This window comes from Lindgomyces ingoldianus (genome assembly GCF_010093535.1).
Source record: "Lindgomyces ingoldianus strain ATCC 200398 unplaced genomic scaffold BDR25scaffold_48, whole genome shotgun sequence".
NCBI classification, from domain to species: Eukaryota; Fungi; Ascomycota; class Dothideomycetes; order Pleosporales; family Lindgomycetaceae; genus Lindgomyces; species Lindgomyces ingoldianus.
Genome location: NW_022985209.1, coordinates 259,543 through 275,885, shown reverse-complemented (window position 1 = coordinate 275,885; position 16,343 = coordinate 259,543). Strand labels below are relative to the sequence as shown.

Here is a 16,343-nt window from a genome sequence, read left to right as displayed (position 1 = left end):
GTCAACCACAGCCATTGTCAGTTAGTTCTCATAGGATTACATCTCTTCTCCAAGACTGACTCCCACCACTCCCCTCTAGAAGAGAGAATCCGGCTTCAACTAGTACCGGACACTGAGTGTAGATAGGATCTCGTACGTCTTCAAATATCGTAAACCATTGAATTGTGTACATAGGGTTCTTCTTTAACGTCGTGGGGGTATTACTAGGCTGCTGATGCTGGTGTATGACATCTGCCCGAGGGCATGGGTGGTTTTGTCGTTTTTCGTGGCCGAAAATCCTATTTCGCAGGACGCAGGAAAAGCCACATCTACTGCACAAGCCACATCTCACAAGCTACATCACATAAGCCAGGTAGATGAGCGGCTACTAGCTGCACCCTTTCAATGGGTCTTTATCAACGGTTCCTTCGTCGCCCACACTCTTTAGACTTTCCGCAGCTATTCTTAACCAACAGATCCGCTGTCATCACTTTCGTTCGCAGCGTGCCTTTCTTTGCTATGCTGATGAATGGTGCCTTGGTCTTCGAAACGACGCTGTCAAATGCCCTATAAAAGCAGGAGAGAGAACAAGAGGAGAGGGCAGTAAGCAGAACTAAAATTGAATGAAAAGGGTCAGAATTACGGTATGGGGGAAAGAAGCGGAAGCAGAGTGAGAATTGGAAGCAAGCGGACGGAGCAACAGAAATCTCATCTAAGACGGGAACAGCAACGTGCCAAAAGAAGAAGTTATACTATCCGCGGAGACCACTTGCCTCTAAATCCTATCGCCCAATTCAATGTTCCCTGCTGCTCGTCTACTTTCTTGCAACCCTGTGGGAAGGTCCATGTGGGGTGACCAATCACGAGAACAAGGCTCGTCTACTCTAATCTATGCCCCGCGATTCCCATATTGCCCCCACATGCAGCAGGATTTCTCTGTCTGTGCGTACGAGGACTGTTCCTTAAAATCGACCTGGGCCCACGATGATAGTTGTAGAAAAGCTTGAATTCCACTTCGCTTCTCCAAGATGCGCACTCAGCTCAGCTTGCTCGGTGCACTTCTTCCTATCTTTACCGCAGCCATTGCTCCAGCTAACATCACGATCTTGTCCACAAAGATTAGTAACTGTGATACCCCCATCACGACAAAACCCTCGAACAACAACACAAGTCTTGACATCCTCTATGACACCCGCAAGTCGAAAGGATTAGCACCCGACAGTCTCGCGTCGACGGATTCGGCGAACGCGACCGAAACTACTTGCGTAGTCTGCATGCGCTTTCGATGGTCAAATAAGCTTTATGGACGAATAATGAGCTTAGACTACGATTTCGAAAATAGACTAGACCCGGGCTTGCTGGAGCAAGTGTTTACGACTATCAATGGAGAGGGAAAGCCTGATACTGAGGTAGTTCTTCTCCTCATTCTTTTTCCTTCCACAATCTTGGCCAATATGACCTAAAGAATTTCCCTCCACATATAAGGCTAACTCTTTGTTATATAGCAAGCGTATTTCGAAACCTCATATATATATGGAGGCGAAGAAACGGCAAAAACATACCATGTACATACTAACCAACCCAACGCTAGCGAACCTTTTCTCCTTGATTTTACGAAAGCGCAAGAGTCTCTATGTGTGCAAACCACATTTCGAGTAATTGCGAGAGGAGGAGTAACACACGCTGGAGGCGAAATTTCTAGGAAGAGTGTTTTCGTTCAGAGCGTTAACGTGGCGTGGCAGAGCGAGAAACCGTAGACAATGGTACCATAATCAAGGCAATGTGCATCAGCCACAGTATTCACATACTCTTGAGATGTATTGAGAAGGCGAGAGGATCTCTGTAAATGTGTGTATAGATTTTGAAACAATTCACGAATCGATGCTACAACGTGAAAGTGAGCGGTGTTCACGTTGAAGGAAAGCCTGCGTGGCGTACCCGCCGTGGTAGCCGTTCAGCGGCCAAATGATGTAAATGATCTTACTCTTGCGACCATGGCTGGGCCAGTGGCTATGTCTCTGTCCTAGAGAGATAGCCTAGTTTTCCCATGTCTGGGATTTATTTTCTGTCAAATAGGTCGAATTTGTAGAATCTTGTTTGGGCTTACATGGCACAATTTTAATTTAATTTTTCTGCGTTAATAACTTACCAAGCATGAATTTTATCAAATTGCGGTACACGGCTTATTTTGTGATAACCCTAACCTCACACAACGTGATTCACACTCAGAATCGGCAGGAGATCCGATTCCGCTAGAAGAGGCGCATTTATCGGTACTAAAGAACAAGGTAGCAGAGCTGAGCAAGGTTAAATCATCGAGACCTCTATTTCCATGGCGAGCTCCGGTAGCACGAATATATTAGGGTTGGTGGTGAAAGGTAGTCTTGCGTCAGGAGACAGTTGGGCGTTATAGCGCTTAGGGAATAGTTGGTCATACAATACACTGAGATCCTCCAATGAGAGCGCGAATTAGTATCACAAGTATAACAGCTGGTGCGGGCACGTATCTTCGCTAGCGCAAAACAGCTCTGCCAGCGCTAATTGCCACACACTGTAGCACTTAGCCGCAGCAGCCTTCTCAACCTTGCAGCCCCGCCGCAATCAAGATGAACGGCAACATCCTTCGCACACACACGGAGCAGCGTCGCTGCCTTGTGAACGTACGCTGGAGCTTCTGCAACGATATCCACTACAGGCCCCACTCTTGCATGAGCTGGGAAGCGAGTCGACAAGGGAGTGAGATCCAAACAAAGTGGATTGTACGAGTGTATTGTAAGGTCTAAGGAGCTCGATAGAGCTCTGGGCTGACTATATACTGTACGAGAGAGGAGCTATGCCTAATGAGTGAATAGTGCAGTACATGGGTATGATATCGCGTGAGACACGTGCGACACCCACTGCGTGCCCCATCGTGGACGGCCTTTCGGGAGCGGCAAGCGTAATAGCTGTCATCGACATATCCACCAAGGTCGCGTCACTCTGCTTCCAGTACTTAGTCGCGGTCAGGTATGCAAAGGGGGACATTGAGCGCCTCCAACAAAAGTGAACGATGTCAAACATGTCCTCGAAAAGCTTCAGCAGATCCTACACAAGCAGGACAAGTCGCAGCTCTCTACTATACGCACATGACTGCATCCACTCAAACGATGTTCTCGGGAGTTGGGAGAGCTTGAGGCTACACTGAAGGCCAAACTCGAGCTTAGCGGAGGCTGTAAGGCCATACAGCGGTTCGGTATCCGAGCCTTGAAATGGCCATTGACGAGCAAGGAGGTGGAGAAGATGGTTCGAAATCTTGAGGAATATGGAAACACTTTCAGCCTTGCGCTTCAAGTTGACCAGACGTAAGCCTTCACACCCAACCTTTTCGTGCATAGACGTAGCATCTCACTTATTGTACAGAGCCCTGGTAGTGGGTATAAGCCAGAAGCTAGACGTGACCAAATTGCCGATCGCAGCAGGCGCCTCGTTCAACGCGCACACCGAAGAACACAACGCACGATGCCTACCGAACACCCGTACCACGCTACTTCACACCATAGTAGAATAGGCGAACAGCAGGGATGGCAAACCTATATTCTGGCTGAGCGGCATGGCTGGCACAGGAAAGGCAACAATTGCACGGACTGTTGCCCAATCGTTTGCCGAAGCCAGTTAGCTTGGAGCCAGCTTCTTCTTCAAAAGAGGCGAGGGCGAGAGTGGCAATGCCTCGCGGTTCTTCAGCACCATAGCCACTGACTTGTTTGCTCGTGAACCAGGGATGCTGGAAAGCATTTGACGAAGACTTGGCTTTGGTATAGAGGGTACTAAAGGATTAATTTGAAAAGCTTATACTGCATCTGCTCTCTGGGGTGCAACAAACAAGCTCAACTACCCCTGCATTCATCGTCGTTGTTGACGCACTAGACGAATGCAACAGGGACGAAGACATTCGAGCCATACTCTAGCCTCTTACTCGGGCCAAGGACATGCGACCAGTATCGTTGCGAGTCTTAGTAACTAGCAGACCAGAACTCCATATTCGTCTTGGCTTCAAGCAGATGCCAAATGGAACCTACCAAGATCTTGCCCTGCATGAAGTCGCAAAGAACACTATTAAACGTCTCTTATATGAGTACGAGCTTAGTGTAATACACCAAGCGCGCATGCTCTCTCCAGACTGGCCAACAACGGATCAGATCCGAACCCTGGTCGACCTAGCTGTGCCACTGTTCGTCTTTGCTGCTACTGTGTGCCGATATATTCGCACGAAGGGAGGTCACCCCGAAGGGTACCTGAACAAGGTGCTACAGTATCAGAAGTCAACCTTTTCACAGCTTGACCGAACCTACCTTCTTGTTCTAGAGCAGCTGCTTGCCGAGCAGAAAGAGGATGAGAAGGAAGCATGGCTGCACGCATTTCAAAGAATTGTGGGCAGCATTGTTATTCTAGAAAGCCCGCTCTCTATTAAGTCCCTTGCGCACCTTTTGCAAGTCCCACAAGATAATTCTAATGAACTACGACGTATGAGAGACTCATAATCCTGCGAAATAAAAGTATCCCTCAACTTTTTAGGTACGGGTGGTTTTTCGCTACACAGGGAGGGACGTTAACTCTCATACTTTACACCATCGCCGGAAGGACTTTCTACAGTAAACTCTTGACATTTCGGTTATTTTTCATACAATCCATCTAAAAAAGTGGTCTAACCAGTGCGGCAAACTACGAACTCTCAAAACGCCCCTCAGAGTCCCCCGGCCCATCCGGCATCCCATAAAACCGCTGTGTGGAACCCGTACCGCGAGATCGGCCCCCGAGAATAATCGCAAACGACGCAAAAGGTCTACCCAAACCCCTTTTCCTGTCTTAAAAGCAGACATTCCGCCCTCGTTCACTCTATACTCCACTGATTTCCCACGATAAAGCCCTCCTCTATTTTCTCGGCCGCACCGCCCGCTCAACAAGTTCTTCATCCGAAATACCATCAATCTGCTCCCTCCCCTTCCTCCGGTAATACCGCAATTCCCGTATCGACACAGCCGCAGTCCAAGTCTCCGATATACTATAACTCACTGATCAGCCACCCCCTATTCCTCTCATTCCTAAAAAAGCGCAACACATACCTCAACACAACCGCAATCCCTACCACACACCAACTCAATGTACAACTCCACCCCATACATCTCGATAAATTCGCCTGCACAACCAAAAAAGCGACAGCAGCCCAGAACACGATTTCCAGAGAATTGATAATGGCGTTGGCTTTGTAGCTATGCCAACGCTTGAAGCGAGGGACGTACTCGGTGAACAGCTGGTAGGCGAGGAAGATGAGAGACTTGGCTCCCATCCCGAGGGCGATGGTGTTGGCGCGGGTTCGGGGTTGGTTCTTGATGAAGAGGCGGGGGACGGAGAGACCCATGGCGAAGGTTATGAGGACAAGTTGGAGGAGGTGGACTGGGAGTTTGAAGCGGGGAGAGAAGAAAGCCATGAGGATACAGTGGAGATGGGGGCCTTTGAAGAAATGGCTCGAAAGACAGATTGAGAAAAGTGCAAGAGGTGGAGAGTTTGAAGCGAGGGTAAAATAAGAGATCGCAGAATGCCTAGAATGGAAACATCTTTTCTCGAGGAGATTGAAGACCCATCTTATACTCTGTACATATCTACAAGTAAAGCCATAGTTGCGGCGCTTCTCTTGGCGATTGTAGTTTGCGGATATGATGTTGGCGAGATTTAAATCGCTGATTGGTGTTTTACCGTAGTCTGATGGGGCCGTGTAGTTGGAAGCGAGTACGCGCCTCGAAGCCGAGTACGAGTGCGAGAACGGCATCGGCCCGAAACAGTTGCGCTCCAAGTTTACCTCAACACTTCAGCCGCAGACGTCAAACAATGCGGACCTTCTTCCAAGCACCGCTATACTGATGAGAAATATGCGTTAGCCTTGCGAGAAGACGCCGCCAAGTGCTGCGCCAAGAGGAGGACGCGAGTGCGGGTATCGGCGTTACAGTGCTCCATGCGTCTTTTCAGGGGACTGGGGAAGTGCGGATGTGCGCGGAGAAAGATGGTAGGATTTTGAAACGTCTCTATTTTAGTCTTTATAGTAGCAATGCTACAACGTGTCACTGCACGACATCAAGAAGGAAGTCAACGGGGCGGCTCGATCGCGGAGGGTGGGCTTAGGGAGAAGTATAGTACAGTAGGTGCCAGGAAGTGATCATCCTCCGCACCGTGCGCAAGCGAATACGATCTGCCCACGCAGTTTTCTATAAGGATTTTAGGGATAGATTGCAATTAAAAATTAAAGCTTTTAATTTATATAATAGAATTAATAACAGAGAATCTTTTAGAGTAGCAACTGTTTACTAGCAGGTAGAGCCTCCCTGGGCAGCCCTAACGTCAGCAACGCGCTAGGGCATAGATGATATACACTTCTGCTAATTTTCTAGCTTTAACCTATCCTACTCCTCCTTTAGGATAGACTCTATCTTTTTAATATTACTTATTTAGTGTCTTTTTTTTAAAATCTAAATTTTTATAATGCGCTAAAGGTTCTTAATAAGATTTAAATTAAAACTTTATGCTAGCTACACTATATAATCTATGCAAAGCTTTTCTTAGAAACCTGCAGTTATCTTTAACCTATAGTATAAAGCCTTATTTTTTTACTATAACATAATACTGTGTTTTTTAAAGACTTTAGTATAAAATAGCTGTGTGTAAGTAGCTAAGACTTTATTATAGTATCTTCTTAAGTCTATCTACTTGCCTTAAAGCAGTATAACTAGCTCTAACTTAAAATCCTAGAATATAGCTGCTTATACTCTAACAAAGCTTCTCCTACTCTTAAAAGTAAGCTTTAAGTATTAAGATTTATACACACATAATGCCCCCTTCTTCTACTTATAGTATTAGGTAGTAGAGATAAGTCCTACTTTAAAAGTTAATTTATTAAAGAAGCAGACACATTTAAAGTTATTATTATCCTAGGTTTTTATATAGGCACCCTAGCAATAATAATTAAGCTTATAGGAAGGCTTAAGGTAGAGCTTAGCGCGCAGTTTAAATGCATAGTACTTGTTTTTTTATAGGTATTACTTTACTATATTAACGCAGATTGCAGTTGTTATTTTTTTAGAAGTAGCAAGTACTTTATACATTTTAAAGGAAAACTGCTTTAAGTGTTGTACTAATTATCACTCTGCGCGCTTATTAAGCTTTAGGGGTTTCCTTATGCAACAGGCCTTTTTTTAGGGCTTATTCTTACATTTTTGCAACTACTTAAGTATTAACTTAATTAATAGGATTAGAATAGGAAAAGTCTTTTATATCTTTAAAGGGCTAAAACTAATACAAGAGAGCGCCTAGATGCTAGTAAGGGTAGGCTTATTGTATTCACGGCGAGCAGTTTTAGGTTAGGAAGGCATGGTGGTAGTGTGGAGAAGGAGGAGAACGAGTGGTGCGGAAAATTTTGAGGTGTGTGGGTTGACCCGATATAGTAAGTTAAGCGAGAGGATGATGACTTCTTGGCACCTATTGTACCTATGCATCTAAATGTAGCAACGCCTCTGCTGATGAGCATCATGCACATAACCATGATCTCGACGGCGCTCGCATCCACTCAGCTCATCTTAGCGTTGCTTGCTTCCGTTCTCATCCTTAGGCGTCCTTCGCAACCAGATATTCGTGCGCATTTTTATATTTCTAATCTGGAAACCTTAAAGACAATAGTACCTGCAAGAGTAAAGACAGCAGGCTGCAAGTCTACAGTTCGACGCTGGCTGGACAGTCGTTTCACCACGGACTTTAGTGTTGCTTGCTACATCATGTTTATAGGTTGTTGGACGCTACGAAGAGCGACTTAGATGAAGCCAACCATTGCGAAAGCTCGAAGTTGATGTTGCGTCGTAACGAACTGGGCAAGTTGTTGGGCAAGATTAGAAGTAGTCTTACAACTGCTAACACTCACGCTCCCCTCGTTCAGATCAGTGTCTTTCTCAACAACCAGAGTTTTCTAAATGCAAGAGCAGCCTGCTGCTAGACAACATTGCCTAAAAGAGTGGAGGCACTCACAGCATTATGCGAACTCAGTTGTAGCTAATGCGGTCGGCTGCATCAAAGCCATGGGGCCTTAACAAATGGAGGCAAGGACATTAAGAGGAAGAATACCGCTTGTACTTCCTCAGTCGGATAGTGCCTATTCTTTTATAGTCTGCTTCAAGACTCTTCTAGCTGAGGAACTCTCTCTTGGAACGTTTACTGTCCCTCAGGATGGCTGTCGAGCGCCGCATGGGTGGCAACTTCGGCTAGTCAGTCTTTCTGCTCATAGAATCGAGTATATCAGAGGAGCCGTACATGGAGCGTCCATCAAGCAACTATGACAATTGTTGAACACAAACACCTCGTTGGACCTTTGGTCCTCCACAAAATACTAGACATGAATTGGGCGATGGTAGAACTCAAGCCCTTCTGTTACATATTCACGCCCAACAAAATCACAGGACTCCACACCATTCTTGAGAGCGAGAGTTCTGTGATCGCATACTGCCAATGGCCAGTCCTTTTTCGGACCTCGGAGGACTCTCCAGACAGTGCAGACCGTCATCAATGTTGGCATGACAAGGGAATTGAACTCACTTCATGATCTGGAAGTCACGATGCTGTAGGACTTCGTTCTTCTAAAATATATACTCCAGCTGCGGAATTGTGCCTTTTGGTGAGTAGTCTGCTAACGAAAGGAACGCATTACACGACCGGAAATCCGTCACTGTGTCTACCAGAATGCACCCTCGGAATTGGCTGCAGAGTCTTGATCTCCTCGAGCACAAGCTCGGAAAACTGCTTGCTTCTCGCACGTAACTCGTATGATTCGCTACTACAGCGTAATCTTCACATCAAGAGACACACCACTGCTCACCTGATGTTGAGAAAGAACACCTGATCCAAGGCAGGGCCGAGCACGTCAGTACCAAGCCTTCCAGTTCTGGATAATGCCTATGAATCATAGTGTCCTCGTACCTAAAGTCATCATCTTCTAATGAGGCCCAGAAGGATTGCAGTTCAAACCCATGCTAGTCAGGACGGATATACAGTCCAGCCGTGTTCATATCGACAAAACGGACTGACTTGGACTCCAGACGAACATTGGCCTGCTGTGCTCCATCAGAACTGTCAACAGTAAGTAGCACATATACGTACTACGTGAACGTCGCAGTAGCTTGAGGAGTAAGGACGTAGGATCTTGTTAAGCTGTTACTTACAGGAAAAGAGACACCCTATTATCAGCTGTAGTATGCTTTGAAAGGTTAATTTTTCCTAGTAATATAAAACCCAATTAGATATCTTTAGGCAAGTGTTAGAAGCATATTTAAGGTTATGTTTTTAAGTAACTAAGGTGAAAGTAATCTACTATTAAGCTAGCTAAGCTATCAAGCCGACTAATTTAAACCTATTCAAAATATTATCTAAACTAGGCTTATAAATATTGCATTACTAAAAGCTTAACCTTCTAGCAAGCATAGCAGAAGAATATATATAAGTAGAATATTGTATGTAATAAGATCTTCTAGAGTAGTAGTTAAAGTTAGTTTTTTTAAACCTAGTAAAAGCTTTTAAACATTTTAAAGCATCACTACACACTCTACTAGAGCCGTCTATACTAAAGACACTATAGTAGTTAAAATTTTTAGTAACTAATATACTTAAATTTAAATAATAATTTAATATATTCTACTATAAAGCTAGCAACACCACTAAGCTAGACAACTTTAAAACATATATAAAAACCTACTTAGTAAGCAGCTCTATCTTTAAAATTACTAGTTAGAATGCTCTAGGAATTTTTCTATAAACCTGCACCTAAACAAATAACATTATTCTAGAATATGTAAGCTCTAGCTTATATAAGTAGTAAGCTATTTAAAAAAAAACTATTTTTAGCTTCTAATCTCTAATATCCCTATACCTACTAATTACAAAACCTTAAAATTCTATCTATAGATAAGCTATATATATATATATATATATATACATCTCTTTTTAAAAAGTTGATATTGTAAAGATAGGATAGTAGGTAGCACGGATAGCACTGAGAGCAAGGTTTCGGAGAAAGATAGAAGTGTATTGTAAGAGAGACGAATCGCTGCTAAGCTTCGCTTGTTAGGATTCATGCTTATGTACGAAGCACAGGTCATGTGGCCCCTAAACAGGTCAAGTGAGGCCATACTAGCCTGTTCTAGGATATTTAACCTTACAAATAGTATTTTAATTAATAGTTCTAAAGATAGAGCTGCTTTTGAAATAGGTTTTTATATATGTTTTAAAGTTACCAGCTTAGTAGTAGAATAGGTTAAGATTATAACACTAAGTAGAATCTAATTTAGTTAACTTTAGCAACTAGAACTATCTTCTTCTAGCTTATTAAAAGCGCTAAAATAACGCTATACAAAGATATACTTTAGACTACGTACATCTGTAAGCTAAAAGGGTAAGTATAGACGCTAACTAAATAAAAGTTACATAAAGAAAAGCATCTTTAATCAATTAACACTATAAAGTTTAGTAAAATAAGTAATTAAGTAGCTGCTATAGTGTCTATAGCCTACTCGCTGTTTAAAAAGGCTTATAGTAAAGTAGTTAAAAAAAGCTTAAGTAAGCCTTTATACTATAAAAACTATAAAAACATAGAATATAATATTTAAACCTATTAAAAAAGATAGAAAAATTATCTAAATTTTAAAGAACTATAACAAACATAGGTTTTTTATTTAATATAACTTAATGTAATAGTCTTTAAGATAAGTTAGTTATTCTAACTATACGTTACGCTACATTTTAGAAGCTAGTTCTCTCTTCAGGCCTAGGGTCTTGCTTAGGCTTTAGCAATTGTGTAACCTTTTTTAAAAGCAGCACCTTTGCTTCTTAGTTTAATCTATTTTAGTTACACTACTAACTTTTTCTTATAGCTTAAGCATGCTAATTGTAATAGTTATACGAAAAGATTTTAAAATTACTTAATAGTATATATTCTTTAATAGTAGAGTATGTTAAAGCTTATATATTATTTTTTATAATATTTCTAACTTTAGCCTAAAAACGCTTTTTATAGTTTATTAACAAAGCTTAGCTAATTCTATAAAAATATACTTATAAAAGTTAAGCTTAATTAGTTTTAAAAGCAGTAAACTAAGTAAGTAGTTAACGTGTTTTACAAGCAAGTAGTCGATAAACGTATACAAGATCTGTCCACTGCCCTAACCCAGAAGTTAGGAATTGATTTGAACAAAATATTTCAGTCCACGTATACCCAGCGGGTTAAATATGTTCAATTAAGACGGATAGGTCATTCATTGAGTTTATTGTACAATTTCCTCTCATGAGTCTCGGTCTGGATGTTGACTCCCTAGGCTTCTGAGATGAAAACCACCAGTACTGCCGAAAATCTAGGATTTCATTAGCCAATATTGCCTGCAAGTCACTGAAGAACTTACGCTGCAGTTGCGGCAAAGATCTCAGTCCTCGTGCTCTCCCCTTGAGTGAGGAAAATCAACCCTAAGACGAAGAGGAAGGTAAATCCAGTGACACACCAGAGCAAATTGTTGAGTCCATCAACCTTCGCAAGGACCCAAACTGAAACGGTTGGAAGTAAGCATGCGAGCACGGTCGATAGTATTCCTGTCGCTCTCAAAGCGGGCCTTTCTGACCAGTATACCAAACCTTTTGTTAAATGCTGCCCTCCCTGTGTCTTCTTATGCAAGGCTCTCCACCAGGGCATAAATTCAGCTACTGCCCATTGTGTTAAACCGTCTGTTTTGATCTGGGGCGCCGTCCAAGCTAAGCCCTTGCACGCAGGTTTATCCTTTGGTTCTAACTTCCAAACTAAGCCCAGTAGAACCCTTGCGGACCATCTCAAAAGGTTTGGTGTAGGTTCATTCGCATAAATATTGCCCCACGTATTCTCCAGTCCAAGGCCAGCGGTACTGCGAACCGTCCAATTGCCGCAGTCCCTGTGCTTCAGCCACTTTCGGAGAGTCCGCATGTTGAAAGGCTCCGGGTCAGGGAGGGAGCATATCTTTGAGAACAGAAGCAGAGCTTCGTCTACAGCGGTTCAGTCTGTGTTCCACGAGATGGAGTTAATGCTATTAAAATGTGACTTACTGTATTCCTTTAGTACTACTCTCATTTCTTTGACCGTCTTGAACTGCTCCGAGTCGCTTATTACCAATTCGTCGGCAAACATCGGGAAGTTTTCTTCCCTTGGAGCATCTTCCCACTCAAGATCGAGTAGTTTTTTCTTGAACCTTGCTAGTTGGCACTGGTAATATAACAAGCTTTTAACATTCAGCTCTTTGAATCTTGGGAAAGCGGCGAAATCTTGGTTTTGGGCCATCAAGGACGCCAGCCGAGGCCAGCCTTCAATAGGCTCATGGTGGTTCTGGGCCGCCGACGTCCTATATCCAACAAAACCACTGCTAGGGCTGCCATTCCCGTTGCGGGGTGTTGAGTGGGTTAAACCATCGAGCTCAATAGGGTTCATACTGGCCACTTGCGTTACAGGTGGATTTGCAGCAGGGGCGATTGTGGAAGTAGCTGAAAAATTGGTATCGTGCCGATGCAGCGGACCTGAGGCGGGCTCCATCGACATCTCTCCTGCTAGAAGATATGGGAACCCAAAGGGAGAGTGGTGATCGACCTGATGGTGGCGGCGTGGATGAGGAGCGAATATGTCGGAAGACGGGGCCCTTGAATAATATCTAGAGAAGATGCTGGATCCATAAGATCTGGCCGCTCGGGACTACGACTCTAGGTCTCGCCACGTCAACGGAAAGCTCTGCAGGCTCTATTCGGAAGCACAGCCTACCTTCTGCAGACTGAAATGAGCTTCCAGTATATGCAGCAACCCCAGCTAAAGATTTGACTCTTTTCCCATCTTTTCCCATCTCTATCTAGTTGATTCGCTTCGCGGACGTTGACTCTTCAAGTATGGCGGGGGAATGCTTGCAACATAATGCACAATTTGCCCACCAAATAAATATTTGACTCGCGGCTGGGTCCCCTGCGCAGATCGAGAAGCACGGATTTAATAAGACTCTCTCATGATCACCTTTCGCATCCATTCGGCTGCCGTTCATTCATCCCTATTCTCCCCTGAAAGCCTCCGCAAGTCGTTCATTCTGAGTCGTCGGCGAGGCTGGATTGATGGCGTCGGTTGGAGATCCGCTTCGCCTTTCTCAGGTCTTTCAAGCTCGTTCTGCGGATCTATAGGGCGCTGACGATTAGGGGAGGGCCAATTTGTCGCAAAGGCCTGCAAAAAAGAGTATCTTCTGTGGTCCATCAACGTTGGGGTTATCGGAACAGAGTGAGCGAGAGGTCGAAAGATCTGATTGGGTGAGTGTTTGATTTACCGACGTAGCCAATCAACAGCTTTCGATCTTCAAGCAGCTGTATTTTTTTTCTCAGTCCACATCTCCGGATCGCATGTCCCGGTATCTCGCTAGAAAATTATGTACGGTATCAGAAGATGGAATGACCAAGGTCAAGGGTGTCATGGCTTCACCAGCTCATGATCAGAAAAAACGACTGCGCTCATGAAAATGAGGTGACTGACTAGGCGATAGGACTGTATCGTCAAATGCCGAGCTGGACCATCGGAGCGAACCGGCGAGACCGTCGTCCTGCACCTCCCCGGACTACTATCGGGAAGACGTACTTCGGCCCGCTACTTCGCTGAATGTGAGAGTCTAAGGCCGATGATGAGGCATGTTGCGCATCGCCATCTTAGACATGTCTGGTATTTCGCCGTACAACCCTGCGGTGCGATCCTTCTTCAGAGCTACAGATAGGCTGTTGGAGGGCGAATTTAAAATCCTGTGGAGGCGAGGGGTCAAGTGGCGGCGACATAGTGAGCAGGCTGAAGAGGTGGGAGGGAGGGGGAAGGAAGATGATCAAACCAATCTTGAAGTCAAGGAACTACCGTCTTATGCTTGTTCTGGCTATTTTAAGTTTACATCACTACTCCCAATCTAGAGACGAGAGGAGAAATCAGAAATATTGCCCTCTGGCCGACCTATCCTACCGCACAATCACCCCAAACAAACGCCATGGCGGTGGCTGCGACATCCATAGCCAAAGACACCCCACCTGTTCGGATGACCTGTGAAGCCATCACGGTAGATCAAAACGCGATTTTACGATGTCGATGGGGTGAAGCCTAATCATGTCGCATCCTATAGCGGTGACAAAAGGCTTAGATCGGAAGAAGTAGTAGGAGAGGGATGGCTGCCTGTCGTCACCATCCTAAGATAAAATTTCAGTCATTCCATCCTGACCTTTAGAGAAGCAAACTCCAATAATCCTCTTCCTCAAGTTGAGCCCAACCTAGTGCAAGAAAATAGTCATTGCGATCATACTACAAGATGAGTGTCGCTGAACCAGGTGAATCCTGTATGGCCTCCCCTGCCCGTTGATTAGATCTAACGAGCCGGTAGAAGATGGCAATCCAAGCGAAGATCATCAGCACCTCTCGATTCCGTCTGGTGGAGCAGATCCTAGACGCTCCTGCTCATCCGTCGCGTCCTCAACCTATACATTGATCGAAGAAGACCCTGACATAATTAAACACCCGGCTGCTATCCATCGAAGAAGGACCCAAGTTGCAGTAGTCAGTCTATCATGGTGGGATTGTGTCAAAGGTTTCTTCCTTGGGCCAGGTAAAGTGAAGCCGAAGTTGACCGCGACCGCGGAGATTGCAGATTTGGAGGATGCAGACGAAAAGGTTAGTGTGCCATGGAGCATAATAAAATCTTAAAGCTAAGGTTGTAGATGTTTGACGACAAGACTGAGTGTCCGTTCTTCCTCACTGTTTCGGTCTTTCCATGCCAAGGATCTGATGTTGTTGAGCGCCAAGAAGGGAGATGTGTGTTGGATACAGCATGCTTGCAGGGAAATATCATATCTATCGAATTTGCGCATCGCCTTGGCTTCACCCAATTCAAGTCTCTGAAACCAAGAGAAAGGAACGGAGGGATTGTTGCCTCGGGAAATATTCACAACGTATCGGGCGCCATTCACGTTTCCTGGTACCACTGTACCAGTTCCAAGGTTTTTAGAAACATGCGATTCCTCGTCTCGGAAAGTGCACCAGTAGACATGGTGATTGGGACCCACTCGATCGTAAGGCATCAATTGATTTCGCCTCCGAACCTCTTTATAGACATCGAAAATGAACCTGGTAAGTGATCTTTTTTTCAGTTCGTTTCATTCATAGTAAATATGTAATTAATGCTCCCTCTAGACCCAGATCGAGATGAACTTAAGGGCGCCGTAGTACAGAAGGACGGAGAAGTTCATGCAGCCAGACAAGCTCTCCAAGAAGCTATGAACACGCCACAGTACGCTCAACTGGAGAAACAGCTTGAGATGAAAAAAGAGGAGCTTCGCGTGGCGAATTGGATGGTTGACCTGTACGATGCAGATGTATGGTTGTGTGAGTTAAAAAAGAAACCAAAATCTGCCACGCAAGTGGAGAAAAGATTCCATGAAGCGGTTGAGTTCGAAGGCGGTGAGAAGGACGAGAAGAAAAAGGTGGAAAGAGCCCTACAGGAGTTAATTACCTATCGTATATATCAGCTTGCTGAGAGAGATGTCAAGGCAACCCGGAGCAAAGATCAACCCCCAAAGAAGAAATCAATGGCGCCGAAGCCATTCTGGCATCGAATTCAAATATTCGAGCGAGTTGATAGGCATTTTCTGCATATTTTCCGTCATTAAAAGGGTAAACAAATTGTATATCTATCACTTCAAATTTGAATTTTTGGTTATGTTCGGCGGGAATCGAATTCTGTATTAGGATTCGGAATGTTCAATTTTACTTCTTTCGTCTCAAACACTAGTTACATGGAGCCTCACTTCCCCTGCAGAGCTTCCCCTTTAATTTCTATCGCCCATAAATCGTGTGCCTTCGAAGGCATGTAAGTTTTCAAGGCCGCGATGTCATTGCAGACCTATGTGTATCAGTCAGAAAGCCAACACTCTATATGAGTGTTAACGATACGGCTCACGGCACGTGGAAGTCGAAATATCGAACAGAGCGTATGATGTGTCCTCTTCTCACACTTCTCGTATTTTTCTGCCCATGGAATCGCTAATCAAAGCTGGGTTGAGGCGGAGGACTTCCCTGGAGAACCCGAGCGTTGACTCCTGTAACCTCATGAATTTTTCACACCACCGCTCCCCTTTCACCAAACTACATGCCCTTTGCGGAAAGATTTTGATTGACACCGGAGAGAAAAGCCTATGTAGCGCAGCCCCGAGTGAATCATCTGCTGCTCCGGAAGACGAGCTTCCATGTCCGCTCTGGGGACAGATCACTTGTCACAGACCTACCACTCGAAACC

The 16,343-nt window shown here is 44.6% G+C and overlaps 6 protein-coding genes across 6 annotated transcripts; 3 read left to right on the top strand and 3 right to left on the bottom strand.

Annotated features, from left to right (window-relative positions):
* Positions 1-905: 905 nt before the first annotated feature.
* Positions 906-1,736, top strand: BDR25DRAFT_381616 (uncharacterized protein; the record flags this gene model as incomplete). The annotated part of the gene is made up of 2 exons (XM_033697724.1): positions 906-1,388; positions 1,485-1,736. Exons 1-2 carry the CDS (start codon positions 1,008-1,010, stop codon positions 1,734-1,736), a joined length of 633 nt encoding a protein of 210 aa, XP_033541016.1. The 5' UTR covers positions 906-1,007.
* A 2,208-nt stretch (positions 1,737-3,944) lies between these two features.
* Positions 3,945-4,496, top strand: BDR25DRAFT_319434 (uncharacterized protein; the record flags this gene model as incomplete). Its single annotated transcript, XM_033691824.1, has 1 exon — positions 3,945-4,496. One exon carries the CDS (start codon positions 3,945-3,947, stop codon positions 4,494-4,496), a length of 552 nt encoding a protein of 183 aa, XP_033541015.1.
* A 521-nt stretch (positions 4,497-5,017) lies between these two features.
* On the bottom strand, positions 5,018-5,443 carry BDR25DRAFT_243120 (uncharacterized protein; the record flags this gene model as incomplete). The annotated part of the gene is made up of 1 exon (XM_033685809.1): positions 5,018-5,443. The coding sequence occupies one exon, from the start codon at positions 5,441-5,443 to the stop codon at positions 5,018-5,020; it is 426 nt and encodes a 141-aa protein (XP_033541014.1).
* A 2,937-nt stretch (positions 5,444-8,380) lies between these two features.
* On the bottom strand, positions 8,381-8,554 carry BDR25DRAFT_243242 (uncharacterized protein; the record flags this gene model as incomplete). Its single annotated transcript, XM_033685812.1, has 1 exon — positions 8,381-8,554. One exon carries the CDS (start codon positions 8,552-8,554, stop codon positions 8,381-8,383), a length of 174 nt encoding a protein of 57 aa, XP_033541013.1.
* Positions 8,555-11,434: 2,880 nt separating this feature from the next.
* On the bottom strand, positions 11,435-12,484 carry BDR25DRAFT_243221 (uncharacterized protein; the record flags this gene model as incomplete). The annotated part of the gene is made up of 2 exons (XM_033685810.1): positions 11,435-12,045; positions 12,106-12,484. 2 exons carry the CDS (start codon positions 12,482-12,484, stop codon positions 11,435-11,437), a joined length of 990 nt encoding a protein of 329 aa, XP_033541012.1.
* Positions 12,485-14,122: 1,638 nt separating this feature from the next.
* On the top strand, positions 14,123-15,686 carry BDR25DRAFT_346844 (uncharacterized protein; the record flags this gene model as incomplete). The annotated part of the gene is made up of 5 exons (XM_033694192.1): positions 14,123-14,382; positions 14,436-14,722; positions 14,770-15,178; positions 15,242-15,565; positions 15,598-15,686. The coding sequence occupies exons 1-5, from the start codon at positions 14,364-14,366 to the stop codon at positions 15,684-15,686; spliced, it is 1,128 nt and encodes a 375-aa protein (XP_033541011.1). The 5' UTR covers positions 14,123-14,363.
* Between the last annotated feature and the right edge of the window lie 657 nt (positions 15,687-16,343).